At 49.2% G+C, this 25,268-nt stretch overlaps 1 protein-coding gene across 1 annotated transcript in view; it reads left to right on the top strand.

The window, feature by feature from the left end:
- Nucleotides 1-25,268, top strand: part of LOC108573951 (homeobox protein homothorax) — a 506,295-nt gene that overhangs the window by 248,301 nt on the left and 232,726 nt on the right. Inside the window, exon 10 of the mRNA XM_017936443.1 lies at nucleotides 21,598-21,705. Coding sequence (XP_017791932.1) covers nucleotides 21,598-21,705 — 108 coding nt within the window. The remainder of the gene's footprint in view (nucleotides 1-21,597; nucleotides 21,706-25,268) is intronic.

Genomic DNA, 25,268 nt, shown 5'->3' with positions numbered 1-25,268 from the left:
CACCTCCACCCTCCTCCTGCGCCACCCCAGCGTCTTCCGCCCACCGACAACCCCGTCGAACAGCCCTTCCTTCCTCCGTCGTTTCTCTTCCGAGCGACGGCCAACTTTCTAGATATGAATTAACAGAGTTACGGAGCTTCTGCGGCGGCCGAGGTTCGAGTTATGCGGCTTACCAACTTGAGAACGTCTCCGTGCCTCCTCGGTTCCCCTCTCTATGTATGTCTACGTCGTCGTTTATAGTTTGCATCCTTACACACACTCTCTCTCTCTCTCTCTCTCTCTCTGTATGTATATGCGTGTGGGGGTTCTTCGTAACACATCGATACACGGCAGTGTACCGCTGATCTTCGAAATTGCATCTCTTCGGTATTACGATATCTGAAACCCCTGGTGAATATTCCTTTGATTTATAGCCGGTTCGTCTATACACAGTCACGAGCAAAGTGGAGTGACGTTTTTTGTACGCTCGACACGCGTAGGGACTAATAGGGTAATTAAGTCGGACAGCGTGGGAGTGGTAACTCGTCACGAATGCTGATTATCGCCGATGCATAATCTGTCACGAGATCTGTATTCGACGGAATCCCGTTGTGTACGCTCGACGTGTGCGCTCTACCCTGTTCCCCTCCCTCCCGCCCTCGGTTCGTTATCTGTTTCCATTGTTTTATCGCGAAACGATCGCGTTTAAATCGCGCCTGCTCGGTACGTGGCCGCCTCGAAATTCCATCGTGTTTCTTTTACGCCCACACGTTACAGCACACCGATTTCGTCATCCGAGTACTGTTCTCCTCCTCCTCCTCCTCCTCCTGCCACGTTCATGTATCGTGTCCAATCATTAAGTCTCCCCCTTACTTATAAACGGCTGCGAAATTCACCGCGTGCCCGTGAATTCACCGGTTACGATGTTACACACCGACGAAATTAATGCGTCCTTCAAACCCTTTCTCCCCGTGCCTCGTTTGACCCTTGCACGGTCATAGAAGCATCCGGCTGATAATGCCATTCCGCGGCAGTGGGTTAGTGCAGGCACGCGGGTGCAACGTCGAGAAGAGGAAGAGGAGGGGTTAGAGAGCGGAGAGAAATGCGCGCGCGAGGCAGAGAGAGTGAGAGAGGGGCGGGAGCAGAGGCAGTCGGTAGTAGACGGCGGAGGAGAGGAGGGGCGGTCGTAAGGGGTGCGCGGGTGGCGGTGCAGAGGGAAGGGTTTGGGGTATTAAATCATAGAGCCGGAGCGCCTGCCGCCGGTTTACTGCCGGATAAAACGCAGTGACTGTTATGTTATGGACCACCTGTATGCCTCGACCCTGAACTCTCTCTCTCTCTCCCTTTCCCTGTCCCTCTCTGTCTCTCTCTCTCTTTCCGTCGTTGTGCCGGCTGCTCTCGAGCCGACTGAAATCTATATACGTCCGAAAACAGCCCTCTCCGCCCGTTCATCCGCGTGTGTACCAACGACGTTGCTCAACGCCACTTCATTTCGCGAATTTCCTACGAACCTCTTTCATGTCTCATCCCCTTCGTCGCGTGTGTATCGATCGTTCGGATAGCTTCGACGCTGAGAATCGCGGATCGTTGCACCTACAACCCTTTCCCCTCTTCGAAGCTGTCACACGTCAGGAGGAGAATTCGTCCGCGCGATGAACGTGCCGATAAAAATTTGTCCGCGCGCGACGGCACCGGTGAAAAATAGCGCGGAATCACGCGAGCCGGCAACGCTAACAGGCGTTCGCCAGGAGGCTCTCGCCGCGGGAGTAATTAACGCGTCGCCCTCGACAGGTCTGACGTGCGCGCGCCTTCAGAAAGGAATTCGCGACGGGAAGCAGCCGCTTCGCACCTAGTGCGGACACTTGGCCGACAAAAACGGGCCTCACGTCGTAGATCTAAGTTGGAAAAGAGCAGAAAGCCTGTCTACGCGGTTCTCCCGTTGAAAGAAAAGCAGATCTCGCGCGGCTCGGTGGCGGCTACCTTCCTTCCTATTCTGGACCGTCACTTTCCCTCTCTCTCTCTCTCTCTCTCTCCCCCTTTTGCCCCTCTCTCCGTCCACGGTGGAGCTGAGTTTTTCGTTTCTCCACGGAGATCGGTATCCGCGATTATATTATAAATATACATGTAACTCCGACAGAGGGAGCGTCCCCTCTTTTGCCCAGGCCGGGAGAGACGGACGACGCAGCACACGAGCACCGTGCTCACGTGCGCGAGATACCTGCCGACGCAACCGTACACCGTGCATTCGGTGCACGGTCACGTGTATTGTATATGGCCGGTACCATATCTGCCTTACCGTACGAGCCCAGTGCGCAACCTTCGTTCTCTTATCTCCTTCTCCTTCGTCCTTCCCTGGCTCACCTTCGACCATCGTGTTCCGTCTATCTTTGTCCGTTTCGTTTCTCTCCAGTTCCTCCTCCGCAAACCTCAGCCTCGTGGTATTAAATACAATAAAGACATTCAATGGGAATTAATCGGATATCTACGTATCTACCCGCGTCCACTGCGGGCCTGCATTGTTGCACCGAGTCCCGTGACGGCGCGCGCTCGCTCCACCGCCTCCCTTTTCTTCTCGTTCCCGCTCCTCCTCATCCTCCTCTCTCTTACTCTCTCCTCTTCGTATTTCACCTTTTTGTCGGTCGAGCCGCCGGGTCGAATGGAGATATTCCGCGGCGGAATAATATCGAGGCACGTTTTTAGAGTGAGGCGCACAACGCTGCCTTCGCTGCACCATCAGCCGCCGCCATGCGGCGGTTCTCCTCTTCCTCTTCTTCTTCGTTCTCCTCCTCCTGCTTGTGATACTACCGTTCGACAGTCTCGTTGTGCTCGCTCGTTCGTTCATCGAACGAAGACAAGCAACGTATAGAGTGTATACGTAGAAAGACACGACTACGACCGCCGCCACCCTTGGTCGCTCGCATTCTCGCGTGAGCGACGTATGCACTGTACGTGCACCAGGCGGATACTTAACGAACCCGTCGTCTGCTTTTCGAGCGCGCCGCGCTTCGGTTTTTCTGGCCGGCGGGAAAAGAAGCGACGACGACGACGCCCGCCCCGGCCGATACGCAACGTCGACGGGGAGATTTTAATCTCGGATCGGAGAATTAATTTGGTGCCTTGTAGGGAATTGCGCTCGAGGAATCGTAACTGTCTTTAATTCGATTATCGGTGGTTCTCCATCTTTCCACGCTCTCGCATTGGGATTCCCTTAATGTTTTAATTAGCCCGGTAACGAACCCAGATACCCAGGTGTGTTATTTTTAATTCCGTAGATCGGAGGCGAGGATTGGTGGGGAAATATACTCGTTACTCGTGTAACATTTCGTTTACGGTGGATCATTTTTTTGTTACTTTTTATCTCGCGTGTGTGACACGGAGTTTAATCGAATTTCGATCGGTATCTTTTCGCGAGGATTTGTATGTACCTTCGACTGACAAATCGATTATCTCTGTCTCTTGTTTTTCTTTTTGTTTTTTTTTTTGTGTGAATCTTAAGGTTGCCAGAGAGAAAAGCTCGATAAATGAAATACCGTTGTTGGAGGAAAAGTTTCACGGTTCGCGACGCTTCTTCCACGTTGCAACTTTTACACGTCGGTGTATCGGGACACATTGTACTACCGGGGAACAACTTCTGCGAGGTCGCGCGCGAGCGAGCAAGTTCGTCAAAACTGTCAGACTGCTTGCGGACGGAGTTACACGGCGCATTAAACTTTGAGCTACGTTCCAATTCTTGCCACCTATTTATAGTTAGCTCGAGAGCACCGGCGTATAGTATCGATTGTTCATTACTGTTTGCAACTTTGTGGCGCGAAACTTCGCCTTAGCTGAGTCAATCGACGGTCGCGTTGTAACGTTACACCTCTATGCGAAGAAAGCCAACTGCGCTCTAATGACGGCTATATAGTGGCAAGCTTCGTGGCAACACGATGAATGATGAATGCTAGAGACGATCAATGAACACGGAAACCACGATTACCAGGAAATTTACTGCTACATTCCACGGTAGTCACTAGAATTTACTTATTTATGCGCAACGTCTTTATCGCGCACTTAAAGCACCCGGTAAATTATAGAGACGTGCTTGGTAAGAAGAAGAAGAAAAAAAGCAACGAAAGAAATGAACTTGTACGAGATGTGTGCAATGACTTTTAACCCTTTCGCGGCCACTCGAAAACCGCGCACGCTACACGGAAGTGCAGAATGTGGAATTCCTTCGAGTTATCGCTAACGATCGAGTAAATTCTTCTGTTCAACACACAGTCGCTTATTTTATTCGATCTCGGATTTCAAATATTTTCCATTGCATTGAATCAGAATTTTCAAAGAGATTGTCACCCGCGGTAGCCGAAGGGTTAACGCCACGGAAACACTTTCGAATTCCACGAAATCAATCACGATATGGAACAGAAAATTGAAAGAAAAGCCCGGCGAAAATGCACGAAAAAGTACGCGATTATTTTCTTTCCTTTCTAAGCTAAACGAATTCGGCCGGTGCATCGATACGGTACCAAACAGTCTGGTAATTGCGAGGTTGCCTTGAACGTCGTTGTCTTATCGAGGCTGAGGCTTCTTTCTCCGTTCTCCGACTCACCCCGCCCCTGCTGTTACAATTATTATTCATCTTATCTCGGTCGATTTGCATTATATTTAAATTTAAATACACAGGCCAGGCGGTTGCTGCCGCCGCCCTCTCGGCCCCCCACCTGTCGCCCTCGTGGTCCCTCCTCCGCGCTTGTTCTTGTCTCGCTCGAAGCCGACGGGGGCCAGAGCTCCGCCACCCGCTGCCTCGTAACTCCCGGCCGTAATTGCAGGCCACGCGAAAACAATGCTGAAGTCGATACGATCACGTGACCAGCCCGAAATAATTCCTGGCTGTTTTCGGCCGGTCGAATCGCGTGGAACCCCGTGAGAGTTCCGTCGGCGTCGAGATTCGACGCGATTCCCTTCTCTCTTTGTTACCCTCCGCGCTATTTGCAAGGGTGGAGAGCGAGACCGATGGTTAATTAAACGAGGATTCCCCGGCCAATCAACTCGTGTCCGCATATAATTTCGACTTGGTGATATTCTTCTCCGTTTTTCTTCTTTTCATTCTTTTCTCTTCGTGTCGTGGGGTGAAACCAGGTAATTTCCACGACGACGTCCCGTGTAAATAGAAACGGAAACGCGCACGTTTCGTTTCACCTCTTATTATATCTTTTATCTGTTTCGTTAATTCAGACAAGTATCTCGTGGATCGTCTTTGAAACGTCACGGATGTCTTTGTGAATATCCTTGAGAGAAGAAAGTCTTCCCTGGAGGATTTCCTTCTCTCTCTCTTTCTCTCCTCGCCCTTCTTTGATCAACGTCCGATCCGGTAATGTTCCGGAACCCCTCCGTCGCCCGGCATCGTCATAAACATATCGAGCAGCCGCTCGCTATCGTCCCCGACCTGCCTCAACTGAAACATTAGCGGCGAAACGGCGTCATAAATAACGTCTTAAGTGTAGCGTCACGGTGTCGACCCTCTGCCGCGACCTACGGTGCAAGTCCTTGCACCTAGAAGTAACGAGCATTTAAAGAATTCGTACACACCAGTCCGCCTGCGACACCGCGTCACGTCGGGTAATTCCCCTTGTAACAAATGCATCTAAGTAAATTCCCCTTGGGAATACTCCTTTTTCTACCTGTGTATGTACACGTCATTTCACCCCGCTTCCATTGCACCTATTCAAACTTCCTAACGGTAACAATCACTTAAAAAGTGATAGAAGACGAAGAAGAAAAGAAGTCGAAGGTTTACTTCGATCTATAGGACACACACACACACGGGGGGGGGAGGGAAGCACGGTATCGCTTCCTACTGGCATTTAGAAAGGTACGAGAAGAGGTAAGAAGGTGGCGGAGAAGGGCGTCGGCGATAAAGGTGACGTAGGGCGTCGCGACGTCCGTCAAGCTGCGCCGGTTGGTCCAGTACCCTTTCTCTCTCGCGCTCGCCTCCTTGTTCCTCGTTTCAACCTCTTCCCTCTATGGGTTTCGTCGAAGAGAGAATCTTCCACCGCCGCCTCCTCCACCTCCTCCGCCCCCCGCCTCTTCGTGTCTCTCGGGTGAAACGAGCGAAATGCTTCTCTCAGGATCAAGGAAGAGCGCAGACTCCAAACGGCACCGGCGACCCCCGTGAATGGCGACCCTCACAAACCAATCGTATTCCCGTTTCCATCCCTCTTCGCTGCCGGAGGAGACTCCAACGGGAGTTTCCCTCCGCGCAACCCTGTCGACGTCGTTACTGTTTCCCGGCCTCTGCCCCTCTTCGTCTTCCCCTCGCCTATCGTCTCCACCCTTCGTGGCACACCGGCCACAGGCTCCACGACGATCCAACGTTTTCCGGCTTAATTCTCGTATTTTCACGTTTTAATTGTCACCGAGGAAGTTGTACAGACGAAAGGGGAGAAGATTCGTTCTTCGTTTGGAATGTTTTTCTTCTTCCCCTTAACTGAGTTTATCTTCTTTGTTGTTTTTTTTTCCTAGGATGATTACGGTGTATCGAGGTTATCGTTGAGAAAAGGAGATTGATTCGTGTTAGTTGATAACGTTTCTATTCTGTATCGGACGTCTGGTGGAGGCGAGAGAGACGGATGAACGATGCGGTGGCGACTTCCGTGGAGAAGGGATCTGAATGTACGATCGTCTCTAAGCGAAGGGAAGGGATCGTCGCGCTTAACGCGACCGTTTATCGTCCGTTACATAATGGAAACGCTGGTGCCGCGTCGGCCAGCCACATTATTCGGATCTTGATCGACACGACGGGCCACGGTGACCGGCTACGATTTGCAATTATTGTCGACGCCGTTATCGACGCGCACCTGTCGTGTCGCCCTGCTGATAGCCGACGCGCGACTTAACGCACTGTGTCAGTCACGTGACGGAGTTGTGCACGCGTGTCCGGAGACGAGCTTCCGTCTATCGAGAGGCTACTGTGCGATCCTAGACGAACGATATCGCGACACTTTTTCTTCGTGCCGATTATCGTTGTTCCTGGGTGTTGCAAAGTTAAACGGCCAATCTCTGGTAAACAACGTATTCGCGGAGTTGAATCGGATGGGAAACGCTTTGTTGGAACGTAAGAACGAGAGTGTGAATTGTAAATGGAGTATCAGGTGAAATATACAGATGGTGTAGAAAGGATTAATAATGGATGTAATGAATTAAAAGAGGCAGCTTGCGAATATCGTCGCAATGGAAACTCAGTGGCTTTGAATCATTTGAATCAGAATTCATTTCTACACCTAACATTTCATAAATTTTTCACAATTTTATAATCACCGGTATCATATGTTGATTGTAATAATATTATTCTCACATGAATTAATACCTAAATAAATCCTTCTGTTTGGTACGTGTAGAATAACTGAAAAAGTATGAATGCCATAGTATGTACATTACCGGCCAAAAGTTTGGAATCACCTCCCACTTTTCGTCAATATTAAATCTGCTGCTAATTTTTTATAGATTTCAAGTTTATCTCAATTCTACATTTGTCAATTTATCTCATATCAATTGATTCTGGAAATTTTCTGGAAATTTTCGTGTAAATTGCAATGCTCGGTGATCCCAAACGTTTGGCCGGTAGTGTATGTATGATTAGAAATCTGAAATTTCGTATTTCGATTGAACGGACGTTCTTATCTACTCCAGATTGATATATCAACGAAACTCGATCGCTCGACTTCGAAAGATCCTGTAAATCCCAAAATTTCGCAACGCGTAATAAGGAGAAATCGAACGCAGTTTCACGATAATTGCGTCGCCCTGAATAACTTTCCATCGGTATCAGCTCCCGGACAGAATTGATTAGAAGAGGTTGATCGGTGAACGTTCTAGACGTGACATCCGGCCGTATTTTTTAACGGTATTTCTCGAAAAATCGTTCCGCACACGATTTTCCCTTCTTCTGCAAGAAACACCAGCGCGCCTGGTTTCTTGGTGTTAGAGACGGGTACGTGTGTGTATAGGTATCGGAGCCGGAGAGAACGGGCACAAGCGGTGTATCGGGGGCGATATCGGAACGGGGCTTCCGGGCAAAGAAACATAAAGAAAACGGGGGGCGCGCCTCCGGGACAAAACAGCTGACGCCATGGCTGCCGCCAACCTCGTTCCTCCACCTCCTCCCTCCCCCGACGCCTCCTCCGCCTCCCCCTCGACCGCCTTTTCCTTCTTCCACGGTCTTGTTTCTTTTTTCTCCGCTGCGCTTTCCTCCTCTTTCCGCCGTCGTGCCGCCCGAGGGATTTAAAAACAATTCGGTAAATTGCATCCCGGGCCCGAGAGAAACGGAGAAGTCGGGCTGAAAGAAGACGAGTAGTGGTAGCAGAGGGAGGTGGGGGAGTGTGCAGTCAGTATCGTCGTTGCAGCGGCGCGATATCGCTCCGGATCCTTTCTGCCACGAAAGTAATTAATGCCGGCGAAGATACGCGGGCTGAGCTGAATTCTCCTCTCTTTCTCGCTCTTGTTCGTTTTCCACCGCCCCTTACCTCCGTCGCCATTCGCGAAAGAACGGCCATCGTTAAAAATCCCGCGGCGCTTTTTAGATCGGGAAAACGGACGTGGAAGGATCCTCGTGAGTTCCGCTGCGCCACGATCAGGACCAAAGATACCGGCACGGAACATTGATAAAGTGTCCATACTATTTGTACCGGCGTGCCTGTCGGAAATAAATAGCCTTCGAGGTTTTCTTCGTTTGCGCCGCGCCTGGCGAAAAACCGCCACGCGGTAGTTAAAAATTGTCGGATTCCAGCTGGCGAAATAATCCGGGAACCATTACGGGACACGATTTATATCGTGCCACGGTGACAACCGCGATGCAATAAGGTCTCTGTAGGAATGCTGTTGTTGCTAATTTCGACTTTGTTCTCGGAGAAAATTAAGGAGGTTCTCCTCTGTGTAAAGACCCCGAAAAACAGGCACATTTCGAACTCTTTTTCTTTGTGTTTTACGAAATTGCTACGAGATAATTGAATGTTTCGGATCAACTAGGCAATTTTTTCAGATGAAATACACCTGTTGTTTGTTGGAAAAAACGTTGATTCGTGAATACAAATGCAGATTTATAGAAAGTTACCGAAGTAGATCGGGGACGTATGTAAATTGAACCGTGGTTGTAATCTGTACGTGGTCCTTAGCAGCGTGAACTAAATGAACTGAAAAATGAAAATGACATCGTTTGCTAGACAAAAATTTGAATTTTTGATAATGATCAGACACTTTTACCGAGCACCGAAGAAACACTAACGAAGCTATAATTATTATTTCAGTTCACGCTCTAAAGACACTTCTCCCAAAGGTGTATGCAAAGTTTCAACTGAATTGGTTCATAATTTCCCGAGTTATCCGCGTCACGTGAAAAAATGCGATGCTTAGAGAAACGAGTTTAAATGTTTTTTCAATCTACTATTCATACGTACGCTGTTTACACTTGCATAACTCTGACAATTTTACGAATTACGAAAAATATTAGACGTCGCTTATTCTAAAGACTTGAAAAAAGAAAAAAATGTTTTTCAATTTTTTCCAACCGTCAAACCGAGCAACTCCTCTAAACGCCTACTCTCTACGCGCACTTTGCATATTTATGTAATATCTACGATTAGCGGTTACACTGTGATTTTCAGCAGGCTCCGAGAGTATCGTGCTCGATCGATCCGCTGCCACGATCTATTAACATTAAGACCCATTTCCACGGCGCTGTTACAAAGAAGTGGCCGGAGCTGACGTAATTTTATTACGTGGCGGCTTAAATGTTATTACGCGCGAATAAATGCACGAAAGCAGAGGCGAGGCGAATTGATTGGCGGGTGGGCCTACGGTGAGCCGAAAGAATGCAGCGTCGGCGAGGCCTTTGTGTCTCGCGTTTTAACAAGCCACGGTGCATAAATTAATCCAGAAGCCCGATATCGTTTGATTCGCCGCTGTGCCGCCATGTCCGTCCAAGTGCACCCACCTCTCACTCTCTCTCACGCTCCTTCTCTTTCGCTCGCACGCACTCGCTCCACCGTTTGCATGGCTCCGTATTTACCCTCCCCACTGGTTCTACTGCTTACCTGCCAATACACGGTGCACCTCGTGTGTAATACCTTGCGCAGCGTGCATGCACCTTATGCACCCGCCTTGATATACACTTTTTATGGCCGTCGTGCTACCTTGAATGGTAGTCTCTTTCTCTCCCTTTGACGATTCGGCCGACGTCCTCGCGAAGGGCTCCCTGCTTTTTCCGTAATATGCGTCGTACAACGTTCAGTTCGGTTCCGTTCCGTTCCGTTCGGTTCGATTCGATTCCGTTCGGTTCGGTTAAATTCCGTTTAGTTCGGTTCGGTTCGTTTTTCGTGTTTTACGTTTCTGTGTTGCGTAATTGTGAAATTTCGATTAAACGAAGGATACGGGAGTGTTGTGTGGAATAAGAGCACAGGGATTATAAAGGCAAAGGAATTTGATTTGTGAGAATTATTGTTTTTGTTGTTTCTACTGTGAATGTTAATATCTAGATTGTTCAAATGCTAACCTAGTCAAGTGCGTCTAATGGCGTCAATCGGTGATCGATATTCTTTGCAGATAATTTCCTCTTTGAACAGATATTCCGTTTCGTGTTGTACAATCTGTTTAACGATCTTTGATCTATTTTTTACTAGACTCTTTAATATTCGTCGCGATCAAAAAGTTCGTTAATCGAGAAACGTTACAAAAGAATCGTAACCTGAGCAAAACATTGTCATGCTGCTTTTTGCTCTTCCTCCTCGTTTCCCCTATCTATCTTTCATCCCGCTGGCCAAGTCTTTTATTTCTTTGTGGTTGCTCCCATGGCGAATCGTTCCAGCATCGTCACGGATCAATACACCGTGGCAAAACGGCGTTCCCGTAAACGTGATAGTTGCTCGATTTCTTGCGTCTTAATTGCCTCGTTCAGAACGACATCGACGAAACGAGGAAGAAGAGAACGGAATCGTCGAATGTATTATACCACGTTTACACGAATCCCCTCTCTTCTCTTATATCTAAGCATTTGTTCGTGAATCGTATCAGTTATTTCGACTCGTCGAACGTGTATACATCAACCTGTGTCCCTCGTAATCGTCGCGAGCGAGGACGAATAACACGAGTGTAACCTGTTAGTTGGGCCAGTGGCCGGTATGCGGCGCTCCGAACGGATCAGTGAGTGGTTACCGTATCGGTCGGTAGTTGGCAGCACAGGCAAGGCGCGTTTGTGCCGTGTATTACGTGCAAAAATGTGAAAAATTCAGTAGTTTGTTCGATTAGTTCGTGTGCTTGTGCTTTCGTTCGTGGTGTGTCAATTAATCGGTTCCCTCGAGGAAATCACGGACAATCACCTCTACCTACGCCAGTCACCGAAAACAACTTTCCCAGGTACTTATTATCCGTATCTAATACAACGTACACAACTCCCGACGAGCATAGAAAGTTTACAATCTTCGCGTAAGGACACGACATTTAGACGTCTTTGTTGATCTCCAATATGTCGTCTTTGGCGTTGCGTTATTCCACGAGCAGAGACACGCTTATACGACGTTCTCAGCTTCGTTCTCGAGTATTATCCCGCCAGTCGGATTAACATCGAAGCTCGGCGAGCTCGTAAAAAAGTAATTAATAGAGCATAATCGTGTTTTATGCATTTTTATGGGCAATTTGTAACCGAACCCCCTGGGCGGTCTCGTCCCTCCCAGTTTCGCCTTCCCCCACCACAACTTCCCCCTCTACGCGACTCTTCGTCATCGTTGCACCGTGTGTACAGCCGATCGGTCGTCCCTTTGAAATATAAACACAGTGCATTTGCATGTTTTCCGGATTTAATTAGCTCCGATGCGATTATTAATTGCCCGCGGCCGCGGGAATGGTCGCGCGTCGATACGCCTGCCCTCCCCCTGCCTTCTCCCGTCCTCCTCCACCTCCCCCCTCGTCCCTCTGCTCGTATTTACAATTTTCGTTCGTAAATAACAAACCGTGGCGACGCCGCGGGTCGGATTTTAACGAGGGAATTAATAATCCGGCAGAAAGAGGGCGACGGCCCGAGGGTGGGTAGCGGGTGGCGGGGAGGGGGAAAGGTAGTCGTGGTGGGGAGGAGGCGAGAGGAAAGCAGTCGGGCGAATTCGAGCGAGCCGCGTACACACGAGGGGGGAGAGGGAGAGAGAGAGAAAAGTAACGACCATAATCGCGTGGCCGGGGGTTTTACGGCGACGGATTGACCGCGTACCAAGGTGGCCGGCTGATAAGTCGAGTCAGTTGCAAATGGAGCTTTTCTCTGCATTACTCGGACGATCGTTAGCGGAGATCAAAGATACCGGGGGAATGTACTTGCTCGTAGGAAATTCGTGGGGGGTGTAATGCACTCTACGTGCGCGATTTGTTTGTAGAATATGCTGTTTTATTTCTGCCACGTTGGAATTGCTGAAAATTCGCTTTTTTATACGGGGCGTGGTGAGAAAGAAAGGGTCTAAGATTTTGAGGGCTTCGGCGTTATTTAGTAAAGAGAGGAGTAAAGAATGTTGGAAAATATGAAAATACAAGGTGATTTATAATTTGCCGATATCAGTCTTGCATTGACATATTGAAAATTTTAATTTTTACGTTTTACATGATTAATTTGATCAATTTTGGACTATCTTATAATCTTAAATCATGCTTCTTTCACACACTGTGTGTATTGCTTCGTGTAATTGCTCATTTTCCAACCTCGTGAATGCCGCGAAATTTGAATTACAGATGTCGTGATTGTAGGCATTACCGCCTAAATATTCATATTTATTATTAGTCAATTAAATTGGCATAATTCAGAGGAACGGAGCAAATAGAGAACTTGAGGAAATAGTAGCCCAGCGTTTCGCGTCTTGGTCAGAGGCAGAGAGCTCGCTGATGTGTTTTACTTGTTTGCCGTGCACGTCGAGCGACCGGCGGTTTTGTTTTTTTGGCTGTAATTCAAGCCGGAGTTGCAGGGTCAGTCTACCGGGACCGGCGAGATAGTTTATCATCATTTAGTCCTCCCGACCTGCCGCAACATTTTAAATCTCTCCTATCTCGGCCGTGTGTCGCGCTGGTCGAGGACATATGCTCGGCTGTACGCGCGACCACGTCATCCGCCGAGCCCTCCGCGTGCTCAAGGAAAGATCCTTCGTATCTCTCGGCTATCGTGAATTAGTTTCTGCACTCGAAAGCTCTTCCCGTCTCTTGGACACGCGATTACGTCACGATAAAGAGAATTTTCAACGTCGGCTAAAGTGACTTGCAAAAAGGAAAGAAAAAAGCAGAAAAAAAAAAAATAAGAATCCTCGTTTTCTTCGAAACAGAATACTCGCCGAAGCAAAAGTTAAACGGTCGTGAAATCGATCAGCAACGAAGAGACAGCAATCGAGCCTTTTTCTTTTTGCTCCCGGAGAACACAAAGCGAGTATATAAAAGCGTTCCGTTCTAAAAGTATCGAGGTTACTCTCGCGTCCGTCGCAAATTCACCCGGTCTCTCCGTTTCCACGTAACATTAATTCCAGAGCGGCGGCGGCGGCGGCGGCGAGAGGAAAGCGTCTCGACGATCGGTATATAAACGAGATATAGACGCGATCCTAGGGAGTAGAGAGGCGGGGAAGGAGCCTGGAGGGGGAGGAAATTGAGGGGTCTGGGAAAGGGGACGTCAAGCGCCGTCGATTCGCCCTGAATTTACGCTAAGTGCACCGCTGTTGCAGCGACGGGACCGGTAATTCGGAGAACGTGGTCCCGGGGTCCCGGGGGCGGGTCGTAGGTCGGCAGGCAGAGTGCCAGAAAGAGAAGAGAGAGAATCGTGGTCGGGAACAGGGCACCAGGGTGGTGTGGTTTGCTCGAGCTTTGCGTCCTCCACCGATTCGGTCCGATTTCAACCTCCTTCCACTTCTCTCTCTCTCTCTCTCTCTCTCTCTCTTTCTCTCCGTTGCTGCGTTTCCACCTTCTGGCTGCACATGCACATAGGATTCGGCATTGTAGCGCTAATTAAACCAGCGCGTGTCACGAGTCACGGGCTGACATCACTCCGTGATTCCTGACCACCTCCGACCGCCCCCAGCCACCTACTGTTCTCCTCCACCTTCTATGCTCCGCTCGTAGCCCCTCGTTCTCCATTTCCCTCTCGTGCTACTCTCTCTGGTACACTTCTCCGACGCGCAACGCCGCGGCGACTGGCTTTTGGCTGCCATCGATCAAACGGCCTCGGCTGCGGGTTGCGTTTATAACCCAGCGAACAATCGGACGTGAATACGTATAGGAGGAAGGCCGACGCTGATCCGTCGAGAATTTCCCTCGGCCTGTTTTCTTCCGTCGACGCGACGATAACTCACCCTTTCGTGTTTGTTGTTTCAATGGAAGCCGGGCTAGAGGCGATTCCAACGATCTTCCTGGTCTTCGCGAATAGACACGGTCTAACCCACGGTCTCCACGGTGCTACGTAAAAATAGCCCGAAAATTCGTGGTCGAAAGGATGTATTTCGAAACTACAAGGGACACCTTCGTGTGCTGCTTGCCACCACGGTAGAAACTCTCTTAACAGACTCCAGACACTTCTTCCTTCCTTCTTCTATTTCCGTATACCCAGGAGCAGATCCTAAAAATGGATCGGTGCTTTCGTCATGGATAGCCTATTATTACACCGCTCATTACGACCACTATTTTAAGGAGCCTCGTTTCCTTATTCAAAATTCCACCTCGATCCATCTCTCTATCGGTTTATTATGTTTGCTGACGTATTTCACCCGATGAAACACTCCGTCTTCGTATTCATCGAGCGAAACAGAGAAACTGTTCCTGGTGACTTAACACACCTCGTCGAGTAACAATAATCGATTCGATTTAGCCTGGATTAGGGTCACACGTGCACACAAGGTGCTGCCGTTTCCGTTTCGAGAAACGCTTGAAAAAAAAGGAAAGATACTCTGCGAAAGGTGGTGGTCCGGTCGCGCCGAGGATCAGCACGCGCTAAGTGGCTACGTAAATTCGAGGTGTACCGCGAAACCTAAAAAGGGGAAAGAGCGTTAATTGTGGATTTGCGTTTTATGGAGGAAGTCGCGGAAGCGCGCAACAACTGAAGCCCGGTGCTCTCACCTGTCCACGTTGAGTTACGTTAACACCTTTGTCCGATGTTATCGGCCCCGGTGACCAGGTTCCTTCGGGCCCGTTTCCATTACGCGTTTAATGGTAATCGCGCGTTCCCGCGACACACCGTGGCCCGTTGCCGCGTTTGTCAGCCTCGCCTACGTACACTTGGCCCGCGTGTACGCGCCTACGTGCCTCGGTGATCTGAAACCCGCGATTCCGTTTCCCCCCTTTTCGCCCCAACGCCTTATCTTTATTCCTCTTAATAACGTCCGTTCGATTCGGCGCGCGTGTCGCCATATCGCGCTCGTACGAGTTTCACTCGGTTAACCGCCTCGTTTACGCCACCCTCTATACCGGCTCTCTTGTCTTTTTCGACGCCTCTTGAAGGCTCTTCCAACGTGCAAGATTGTTCCCCGAGATCCTCCCGATAGTTCTTTTACGATTTTGCGCGTGGTTTGTGAACTCGGTTCCGAGTGTCTTCTCGGATCGATGCAGAAGGTGTTTCAGGAGTGTTATACTTGGTTAGAGGATTTTGATATCGTTGCTTGTGGACAATGTGGACTTTCCTTGAACCTATGTTTCGTGATTTTCGGGAGTGTTCGAAGGATTTATTTTCAACTATCTTTTAACCTAAGAAATATAGGATCGACGAGAATATCAGTGCTAATCGTTATTGTATCGATGAAGATTTAACTATGAATCTGTCAGTGATTTGCAAAGAGAAATTAAAGAATTTCTGTGGCCAATAATTCGCACACTCCCCTTGGAATCAATATTAAAATTAAAATGAATCTGGGAAACTGTATTTTGCATTTGGGCTCCCGTTTTATGTGCGCCACTCGGTATTATAACAGTGTCAGAGATAGTTTGCAAGATCATACCCGAAAAATTGATGAGAAAACTCGTCCAGAAAAAAAAAAAAAAACAAGACAGCAGAATTCAGAAAGTGCAAAAATCCAGTCACTGTACACTCCGCAGAAGTAGAGTGTAAAACACATGAAACACAGTGTACACACCACCTATACCCAGTCTACTAAAAATCAACAAAGATCTTGGATCCGCGAGTAATTGACCAATCACGTGACTGGGGAATCGCGCGAAAGAAGGAAGCGTCGAGGGTAATCGTTCTACCGGGCGAGGGTGTGTTTGTCACAGTCAGGTGGAGGACGCGGGAGCGCGAGGAGGTGCGGCGGCACCGTCGAGATAGCGAAAATCGCGCAGCGTGCTGCTTAAAATTAATTACTATGCCGGTCGGTCAGTGAAGTCGTCCGGCTCATCCGACAGCCGGCCGTCCCGTGGCAGCGCAACCCGCCGGCCATTACAAACTGCGTCCTGTTTATCAATTTGAATTCGAAAGACGAGCCGGGAGACGACGAGTCCGCGGCCCCGCAACAAATTACGTTTATCGGGCGTCATTAATCACCCGGCGTCTCGAACATCTGCGAACGGCCCTCACCTCCTCCTCTTGCCTCCCCCTTTTGGTGAGAAAGACACCGCGCCGCGTGAAACGGAAAATGTATACGACAAGCGGCGGGTTCACGCCTGGCGCCGTGGAAAATTCTGATCGCTTTATCGCGGTGATCTTCCATTCTGTGTAAGGGAATAGTATTCGATAAGGAAGTACGTAGGATTCTTTCGTTTGAATTTGAATAGCGATAGGAGATAGTGGCGCGTTAGTTGTGCCGCGAAGCATTTTATATCGCGATTTTGTACGGCTTGTCTTGTGACTTTTTTTTTTTTTTCGAGGTAGATTTGATAGTGGAATTATAAGTTAGAATTGTACAAGTGAGATGGAAATTAAGCTTTAGGTGTCGCGTGTCTTTTCATTGCGCTAGTTGACCACGTTACACACAGGATACTCCGCGGCTATGTATCTTTATTAACGTCATCGTCAGTTGCACTACACTCTGGTATCGCCGTTGTTGTCACTATCGCTTATAATTCGATTTTTCATTGGACGGGCCTCCGTTGCTGCAACAGGAACGCTTCCACGTGAAAATTGAGGTTGTAAACTCGTTACGAAGCGTTCAATGATCGACGTTGATTTGCAAAATGTTCGACACAATTGAAGAATTGTCTTAGTTCGATAACAGATCTTCCGTCACAGTGATCGAAAATCCTGTCCTCGTCGGTTACATCGAAAAATCGTGTAAATCTATCGAGAGTAGGACGAAAGATGGAGAGATTGCCGGTTGATCGGTGTCCGGAATACAGCGTAATTGAGATAAGGTCGCGAGGTGTCGACGTGGCGGATTATTCGAAAATAATTTCGGCCAGCGTGCGTACGACACGCCCGGTTTATCCGCTGATCTACGGATTACCTTCGAACGAGGAGGCGCTCGCTTGGAGTGGGGGACGAGAGAAAGATCGAGGATACCCATCCCGAATAAATTTTGTGCCGGTAACGCCGGTGGGTGGTATGGGGTCGACGTTAAGGTTAGACAGAGGTACAGAGTAGAAGCGTAGTATTTCAACGGCGAGAGAGAGAGAGAGAGGGGAGAGTAAAGAGAGATACAAGCGGCGGCAGAAGGAGAGCAGGTGCAAACTTGGCCTGTCAGGAAGTCGCTTACAGCTCGAGGACAAAAGCTTCCCGAGGGACTCGTGCGCGCCTGGAAGCGGGACTATAGGGACGTAGCTTGGTCTCGGATAGAGAAGATGCCAGCTTGGAAGAAGGTTGAAGGTGGCGCCGAGCTGGGGTGGGACGAGCCTAACTGTGAAATAACAGGGTGGCCTCCGCAACCCTCTTCTCGGAGGATGCGAGAGTCTCATACGTCACTTCCTTACAGCGAAAAGAGGGCGGCGTCTCGGCCTGGAAGCAGGTTATATTGATTTATTTATACCGAGGACGCAACCCCAATACGATGGGGTTATTGGGATTGTATCTATATCCGGCCTATAACCTCTCCTTGTGTTCTCCATGGTCGATGGATCTTCGTTGATGCGTTACGCCCACCTGAGATATCTTTCGTTCGTTTAGACGATTTCTTGGAAATTAAACTCGGAACTGTAGCAGGCGATACGTTGAATGCGAAAGTAGAAATCTTGTTTTATCTTGCGCGTGAGATACGATGGTTAAATTTGAGAAGAACGGGTCAAAGTAATCCTGAGCTAAGCCAGATTCCAAACGTGTTACAAAACCGATGACAGACCGGCGAACGAAGAGGGCATATCACGCTTAGCCGTGACTCATAAAAACGGAGCAGCGGCAGAAGAATCGTAATTGAGAATATCCGTACGATTGGCCGGCGAAAAAGTTCAACGAACCGTCCGTTGAAACTGGAAGCACGACACTCGTTAACACAGATGAATCAGTGGCGACGGAGAAGAGGACCTGATACCGATGAGAGAGATCCGTGGACAAGCTGCTCGAATTACATTCCAATTTACAATCGTCGAGCGTGTGATAGTCAGTAAAAATAAACCGGTACGGAGAAAGGAGGAGGGTTCAGAAGCGTCTCGACTTTTCGTCTCCGGTTAAAGACTACGACGACGACCGACGGCGACGACCACGACAATGACCACGAAGACAACGAAGAGGACGCTGGTCATCGAATCGTCCACCTCTCCCTAATATTCGGTCATCCTCTCGCTCCCTCTCTTTCTCCCGTTTCATCTGCTAACACACACTAGTCGACCGCGTGGCATGACTGTCGCTAACACGCGAACCCCGAAGTTAACCCGCAATTTAGCCGCAGAGCGATCGTTCAAAAGAGACGTCTCACTTGATGCCACTTAACGAATCCCCCGGCCGGCCCCCGACTCGTGCTCCGTTTCCAGATGCGACGATTGCTCTCTCTCCTCAGAACACGGAATCGGCCGTGATTAAAGTTTCAGGGGCGGAATAATTCATGACGCGCGGTTCGACCGACTCAATGAATTCGGATCGTCGCTTTCGTATATACGTGTGTGTACGTCTCTCTCTCTCCCTGCATCGTACTGTTTCCGCCGATTCAATTACACCGTGAAAGCTCATGCGCGCGGTTATTATTGCGTTCAATTAAAGAGACGTGGTGTGGAAAGTGTGAAGAAAAAATCGTGACATTCTAACGGCCAGGCTTTTTCAACGAGTGGAACGCAGGGTATTCGACATAGGAGAGCATGTCAGACATTCCTGGACGTCGTTGAAAATTCCCACGATAAATCATGGTTACAGGGTTGACGGGGTGACGCGTATGATTACACCCTGTCTCTTAGCGGCTATAAATTTCTTCACGGCCGCGCCTCCACCTCCGCGCTGCTAGGATTCTACAGGTATTCCCGGGGTCCCGTTTCATCGAGGACTTCGGGGATAACTGTGACGCACGGTCTGCCAGTGTTTAATGGGTCGGCAACGCGACTAGCCGACTCCGAATAATCCTGATGTATCGTTTATTCGCTGGTCCCCTGCTTCGAGCGTTAGAAAGGCTGGATTCCATCGACGTTGAACCAGTCATCTTCGCTTTCTCCCGAAAGATTTTCGTGTCCACCCCTGGCAACAACGCGGTTGCTTTTCCTTCCAACGCGTCTCTTGTTTATTCTGATATATTAACGCGCGGTGTACGTACGTGTGACAGACGCGAGGTATCGAGGCACAGAAATTCACTCGTTCCTCGATGTACGTCGCTCACGTCGTGAGTCAGGATCTCTAATCTCCTCGTCATTAACGCGAATCCAGCTGTCCCTCCAGCCTCCACAGGGATAACCATTACTTTCGAATCACTGGTTCGGCCCTGTCATTTGGCCAGGCCACAAATTAACGCGACTAACCATAACCGTAACGTCGGGTTAAACGCACCTTCTCCTCGGGCCCTGGAATTAGAATCCCGGCTGCGTTTTTTAATCCATTAAGCCCTCCGGAAAGAGAAACACACATGTCTTCTGTGGATGTTAAATCAACGGTTCGACTATGTATCACATGTAAACGCGCTTCGTTTTTTTTTTCCGTTGTCGTCAATCATCGGTAACACCTGCACGGGTGTACTTGAATACAATCGATTAAAGGTTTGACGAATGATAAGATCGTTTCTTATTTCGATTAATGGGGGGGAGATTGGAGACACCGTAGGACATCTAATATCGGGACAAGCGTGTTCCACACGGCTTCCGAGCAATTTTCTGCTTTTCAAGAATATAATTTTCGCCAAGGGATGGTCGCTATATTTCCGTAGATAAGACTGTAGCTTGGCCGGATCTGCTCTCCCGCCCAGGACCACCCTACTCTCTCGTGTGAAATTACTTCGCTCCATGGCTTACTCTTATCCCCCGGTGCCACCCTTTCTTACCGTGTATCCTCATTCAGCCGGGATCTCCCTGGAAATAAAGTAGATACCTTTCCTATTTTCGCATCCGGAAAATTGCAATACCTCCGCCACGAGTTCCTCGTTCCCTTGTCCGCCTTATAAATCAGTCTCTCTAGGTCTCTCCTCGGTTGCCGCCGCGTTAATTGCGCCCTACCTCGATTATTTCTTCTTTTTTCTCCCTCTCTCTCCTTTTTACCTCATCCACCCCGTTCCTAATTATTTTCCCTCGCCGTGTGGATAGTAGTCACGTTGATTTATATCGTTCACGATGTCGCGTGTTTCTCACCTGAACAGACCTGACAGAGAAAAGTTTTCTCCGGGAACGAAGGGGGGACGTGGACGGTCTAATATTAATCGGCGACAATTTAATCGTGAATTACGGGAACCAGCGGTGTTTCGCGGTATCGGAATCTGTCGTATAGAGGGATAGTTGGTTCGATTCCGATACGTACACAGCCGTTCCCGGTAGTGAACCCGGTTGAGCGAGTACCGGCTGTTAAACGCAACAAGCTCTCCTCCGCGCGTTTATCTAATTATTATAATTGCACGATTATTCTTGGCCGCGGCCAGGGGGTGAGATCGCATGCCGGCCAGCGTCGACCGTGGAAAAAAAAGGAAAGGAAAGAGGTAACGGGATATATATGGAGCAGCACGCGATAGAATCTCCGCGGTCGAAGTCGTGATGCGAACGATCACGAATTCTTTGCCCCCTTTGTATGTACCCGGGGCACCTCTTCCTTGCATTCTTTCGCCGCGCACATTCTCCCTCTCTCTTGCTCCCCGTTTTTCTTTTTTTTCTCCACCTTCGAGTCACCCGGGTAATAACTGTTCCGCGAAGAATTTTACACTGTAAAGCGGACCCGGCTATTTATTTGTACGCACCAAGTAGAAAGAGCCCGGAGTTCTTACGCCCTCCCTCTTCTGTGTCTTGTTTATTTTGTTTTGTTTTTTTTTCGGGGGAGAGAAATTTATGTATTTCATTAACCGTGGAGCAAGAACGAGCCTCACCGAGAGGTGATTTGATTCGTTTCTGGTGTTCAGTTCACGCTGGCCACCGTGCAAATATTTCGATTCGTACACATTTGGGATTGGTAGTTCGATATCGGCGGTCGCGCGATCCGCGGTTCCGGTGTATTTACAAAAGAAACCGGTCTAGAGTGGCTGTTTTCACTTGTGTGTGTGTGTGTGTGTTGCTTGTGTGGTTATGAGGCGGTGATTAACGGAGAATCGATTTTTTTCTTTGCTTCAGGTAAATGGTGTCCGCGTAGGGAATGGAGTTCGCCGCCGGACGCGCAGCGAGCGGCGAGCGACGCGCGTCGTGGCGTTCTTTACTCTTCCGTCTTCCTCGGTAGTCCCGGTAAGTCTTACGAAACTCACACACACTCTCTCTTTCTTTTTTGTATTATATACTCTTCTCTGAACGACTACTTCACCCTTCTCTAAATTGAATATCTTGGCGAAATATGGGCCGCGCGCGAGAACACTCTTTGGCCAGACATTCTCTGCCGACAAGCTCGAGCCAAACTCTCTCGTGGAGAATTTCCGACGCTCGTACGTTATCCTTAATTAAACGGGACGCTGCCTGTTTAACGGAGTTCCGGCGTTAATCGTCGCGCCCAGGTTCGCGAGTTCGCACTCTGCTCGTCCAGCTTGTCGCGCATTTGTATCCTTCGATCGCAGCCTGCCGGATTAATCGACGGGAAATGCCGCGGAAGAGGAAGATGCTGGAAAAATAGCCGCGAGAATTAACCCTTTGCTCGGCGATCTTTTCAACGAATTAGGCCAAGTGTCGCGGAGACGGTGTTGATTTATCAATTTTACCGAATTTCCATCGATCTGCGTACGGTATTAGCTAGCTCACGGAAAATTGAATTGCCATCGCTCGCAGCGTTAATGCGGTATTTAACGAAACTTCCTAAGCTTTAATAATTCTCGGTAAACTTCTCCGACCGACACTTTTGCAATCCAACTTCTCGAGTCGGAATTGACACCAGGTAATCCTCGATATCGCGAGAAATTTTCCCTAAAGCTAGACTCGAAGTGAAACGCGTTTTTTCATCGCAGTTTGAGCGCTAGTGTGACTAGTCGCGGTAAAGCAACGGGTTAAAAGGTGTAGAAGAAAGGAGTACAGACGTGTATACCTACTCCCGTGGAGGCAGCGTTGGTTCCGCGTGCAGAGACGTAGGTTGAACGTGTGCAGAGGGAAGGCGATATACGCAGCCCCTGGGTGGGAGGAGCGCAGTCGTTCGCGGCATAAACAAGTTTTAATCGTGCCTCGGGCATTCGCCGCGTTGAATAAATATTGATATCGGGTGACGCGACGGCCAATCAGAATCGGGGCTTATAAAGCAAGCCGCTTACACCTCCGCCTGTCTATCGGTGCGACGCGTGTACACGCGCCACCTATTCCATCCTCTGTACTACGTTACGACATCGCTGATATATATTCTGGAAACATGGAGAAGAGGAAAAAAAAGGGGGAACCCAGTAGTACTCTCGTTCGAGAATTCGTCTTGAATATACACACACACGTACACACATGTACACATATATCGTGTGCTGGCGTGGCCACCAGTAGCCAGTATCCTGGCTGATGATGTCGAGCATCGATACCCATCGATACCGACGTCCGATTCTCGCGGAAACGATCGCGATGCTGTCTATCGTTCGATTTCTCCTTTAATTAAATTACGCGGCCGCCAAGGAGGGCCCCGATAAGAGGACGTAAATCACTCGAAAGTCGATAACTAATCGAACGATTCGAGCCGGAGAGACGTGTCCAGGCTCGTCGTGGAAGACAGGAGTATCGCGCATGCGCGCCCACCGCTTCCCTCTTTTCTCTCTCTCCCTATCGCCGTCGTCGTTCCTCTTCCTCCGCGGCGCGGCTCGGCTCGGCTCGGCCGTGTCGTGGCCCTCTCTTCGTCCGAAGGAACACGGAGGGAATATGAGCGAATGCCAGAGAGGTAGAGAAGCTTGGCGAGTTTGCCTGTGCGCGGTACGCGCGCGACGGGGAGAGAGAAAGCCCCGGAGGAGAGAGGGAATTATACGAAGCGGCGGAAAGAGAGGAAGAAGGAGGAAACGGCGTGGTTGAAGGGAGATAGAGGGCGGTGAGGATTCGGTAGTGTGTGGCACGTTCAGAGGGAAAGGGACGACGACGCTTGGAGTCAGGGAGGACGAAGGAGAGATAGACAGAGGGCAGCGAGGGAATGAGAAAGAGAGAAGTCCACGAGGCGTCTCCATGGCAACGAGGCGAGGCGGGAATGCGACGGTAACCATGGCAGCCGCGGGTTCCTCTCTCGGACCCGACCTGTCTGTGTCTGTGTCCCTCTTTCTACTCCCTCGTCCTCTTCGTTCGCCTCCTCTCTCATCTCTGGACCCTCTTCCTTCCGCCCACGGATACCGCCGAGCAACGAGAAGCACCGACGGATCTCTCCGCGAGGAGAGAAGAAGAAGGTGGAGCGGCGGACCTCGGGGATCTCTTCGCCTCCTCGAGAAAGCTTCTGGCTTCTCCTTTTGCTCTCCTTTTTCTCCGTCTCCCATTCGCCGGATCCTTCCTTTTCCTTTTTTTCTTCTTCCCTCTCTCTCTCTCTCTCTACGGTGCCCACGACGATTGCGCTAGTAATGGCACGGTTTTATCGGCGCCGGGATAAACCGTGATATCGACGCGATACGTAAATACACACACGGCCGCGTAAGAGAGATCGAGGTTTAATTGTAATTGCGCCGGTGTGGCGTGGCGGAACTTTGAGTATAGAGGAGAAGCTGACGGACAGGTAGTAGGTAGTGCTCCGGGTAAAAAAACAGGGTAAATGATAGTATAGCTCGTCGAAGAAACCGAACGATAGGCGTGACTAGTTATTCAGTTTGTAACATTGTTCGGTGAATTGACGAATACGCGAGGGTCACGGGTTAACCCTTTTTTTGCACTTTGCTGCCGCCGATACATAATTCTATTCAAGTTTTATTCACGTTAACACGAAGCACATCGATCAGAGGAATAAACACGTGGATAGATTTACGTCGAATTTGATTTTCAACAGTGTAGAACAGGGGGAGAGAGAGAGAGAGAGAGAGATAGACGGTACGGTAACATTGTCAAGTTGGCAATATATTGACTTTATTCGCAACAATCTATAATTCTCTCTTTTTTCAAAATGAAACGTTTAGCTTTGAAAAGTGTGTCGTAAGCTGTGCCAGTCGACCGTGTGATAAACAGTTGGAAGTGCGATCTGACAATTTCTTTCCGTTCCTTGGTAACTCGGTACCGGCTGTCCATTCGTTTAAAACGTCAGCCTGTTCCGCGGCGGTGCGTTAATGTTGTTGTTTAAAAAGCGCCGCGGGAGCGGCATTAATTAATCGAAATACGGAAACGGGGGATAAATTTTATCTCGGCCCGTGCAGCTCGACTGTTAATAATGAATCGTTAATGCTAATTTTTGATTTATGCGTTCATAATCTTTCCCCCGGACGCGTCTCTCTGCGGCTAGATCGCAACAGCGCCGCGCTACACCGCCACCCTCGCCTCCCCCGCCGCCCTTGTGCGCTTTTTGAATGCAACCGATATCGGTGACTGAATTAAACGACCAGCCGGAAGCGCGGGATAAATTTTGTTGCAGGATGCGCCGGTTATTAATAATGACTATTTCCTAGCAGCTCGTTAATAGGACCGCCGACCACCGATTGCAATTTACGCGTCCCTCCCTTTGTCCCCGAAATTTTCGAATCGCGGTTTCCACCTCTGTATAATTCCCGTCTAACACACATCATTGAACCGTTTATAACACGAATTTCCCAGAATTAAACAAGAAAGAAAAACGAAAAAGAAAAAAGCTTCTCTAACTGGTAGATTTACTCTCGACGACCATTTTGTATTTCCACTGTTTGGAAAAAAAAAAAAAAGAGGAGAACGAAGAGGAGGAG

The sequence above is a fragment of the Habropoda laboriosa genome, unplaced genomic scaffold (genome assembly GCF_001263275.1).
Source record: "Habropoda laboriosa isolate 0110345459 unplaced genomic scaffold, ASM126327v1 scaffold156, whole genome shotgun sequence".
NCBI classification, from domain to species: Eukaryota; Metazoa; Arthropoda; class Insecta; order Hymenoptera; family Apidae; genus Habropoda; species Habropoda laboriosa.
Note: the sequence above shows the minus strand (reverse complement) of the source record. Positions and strands in the feature narration are given on the sequence as shown.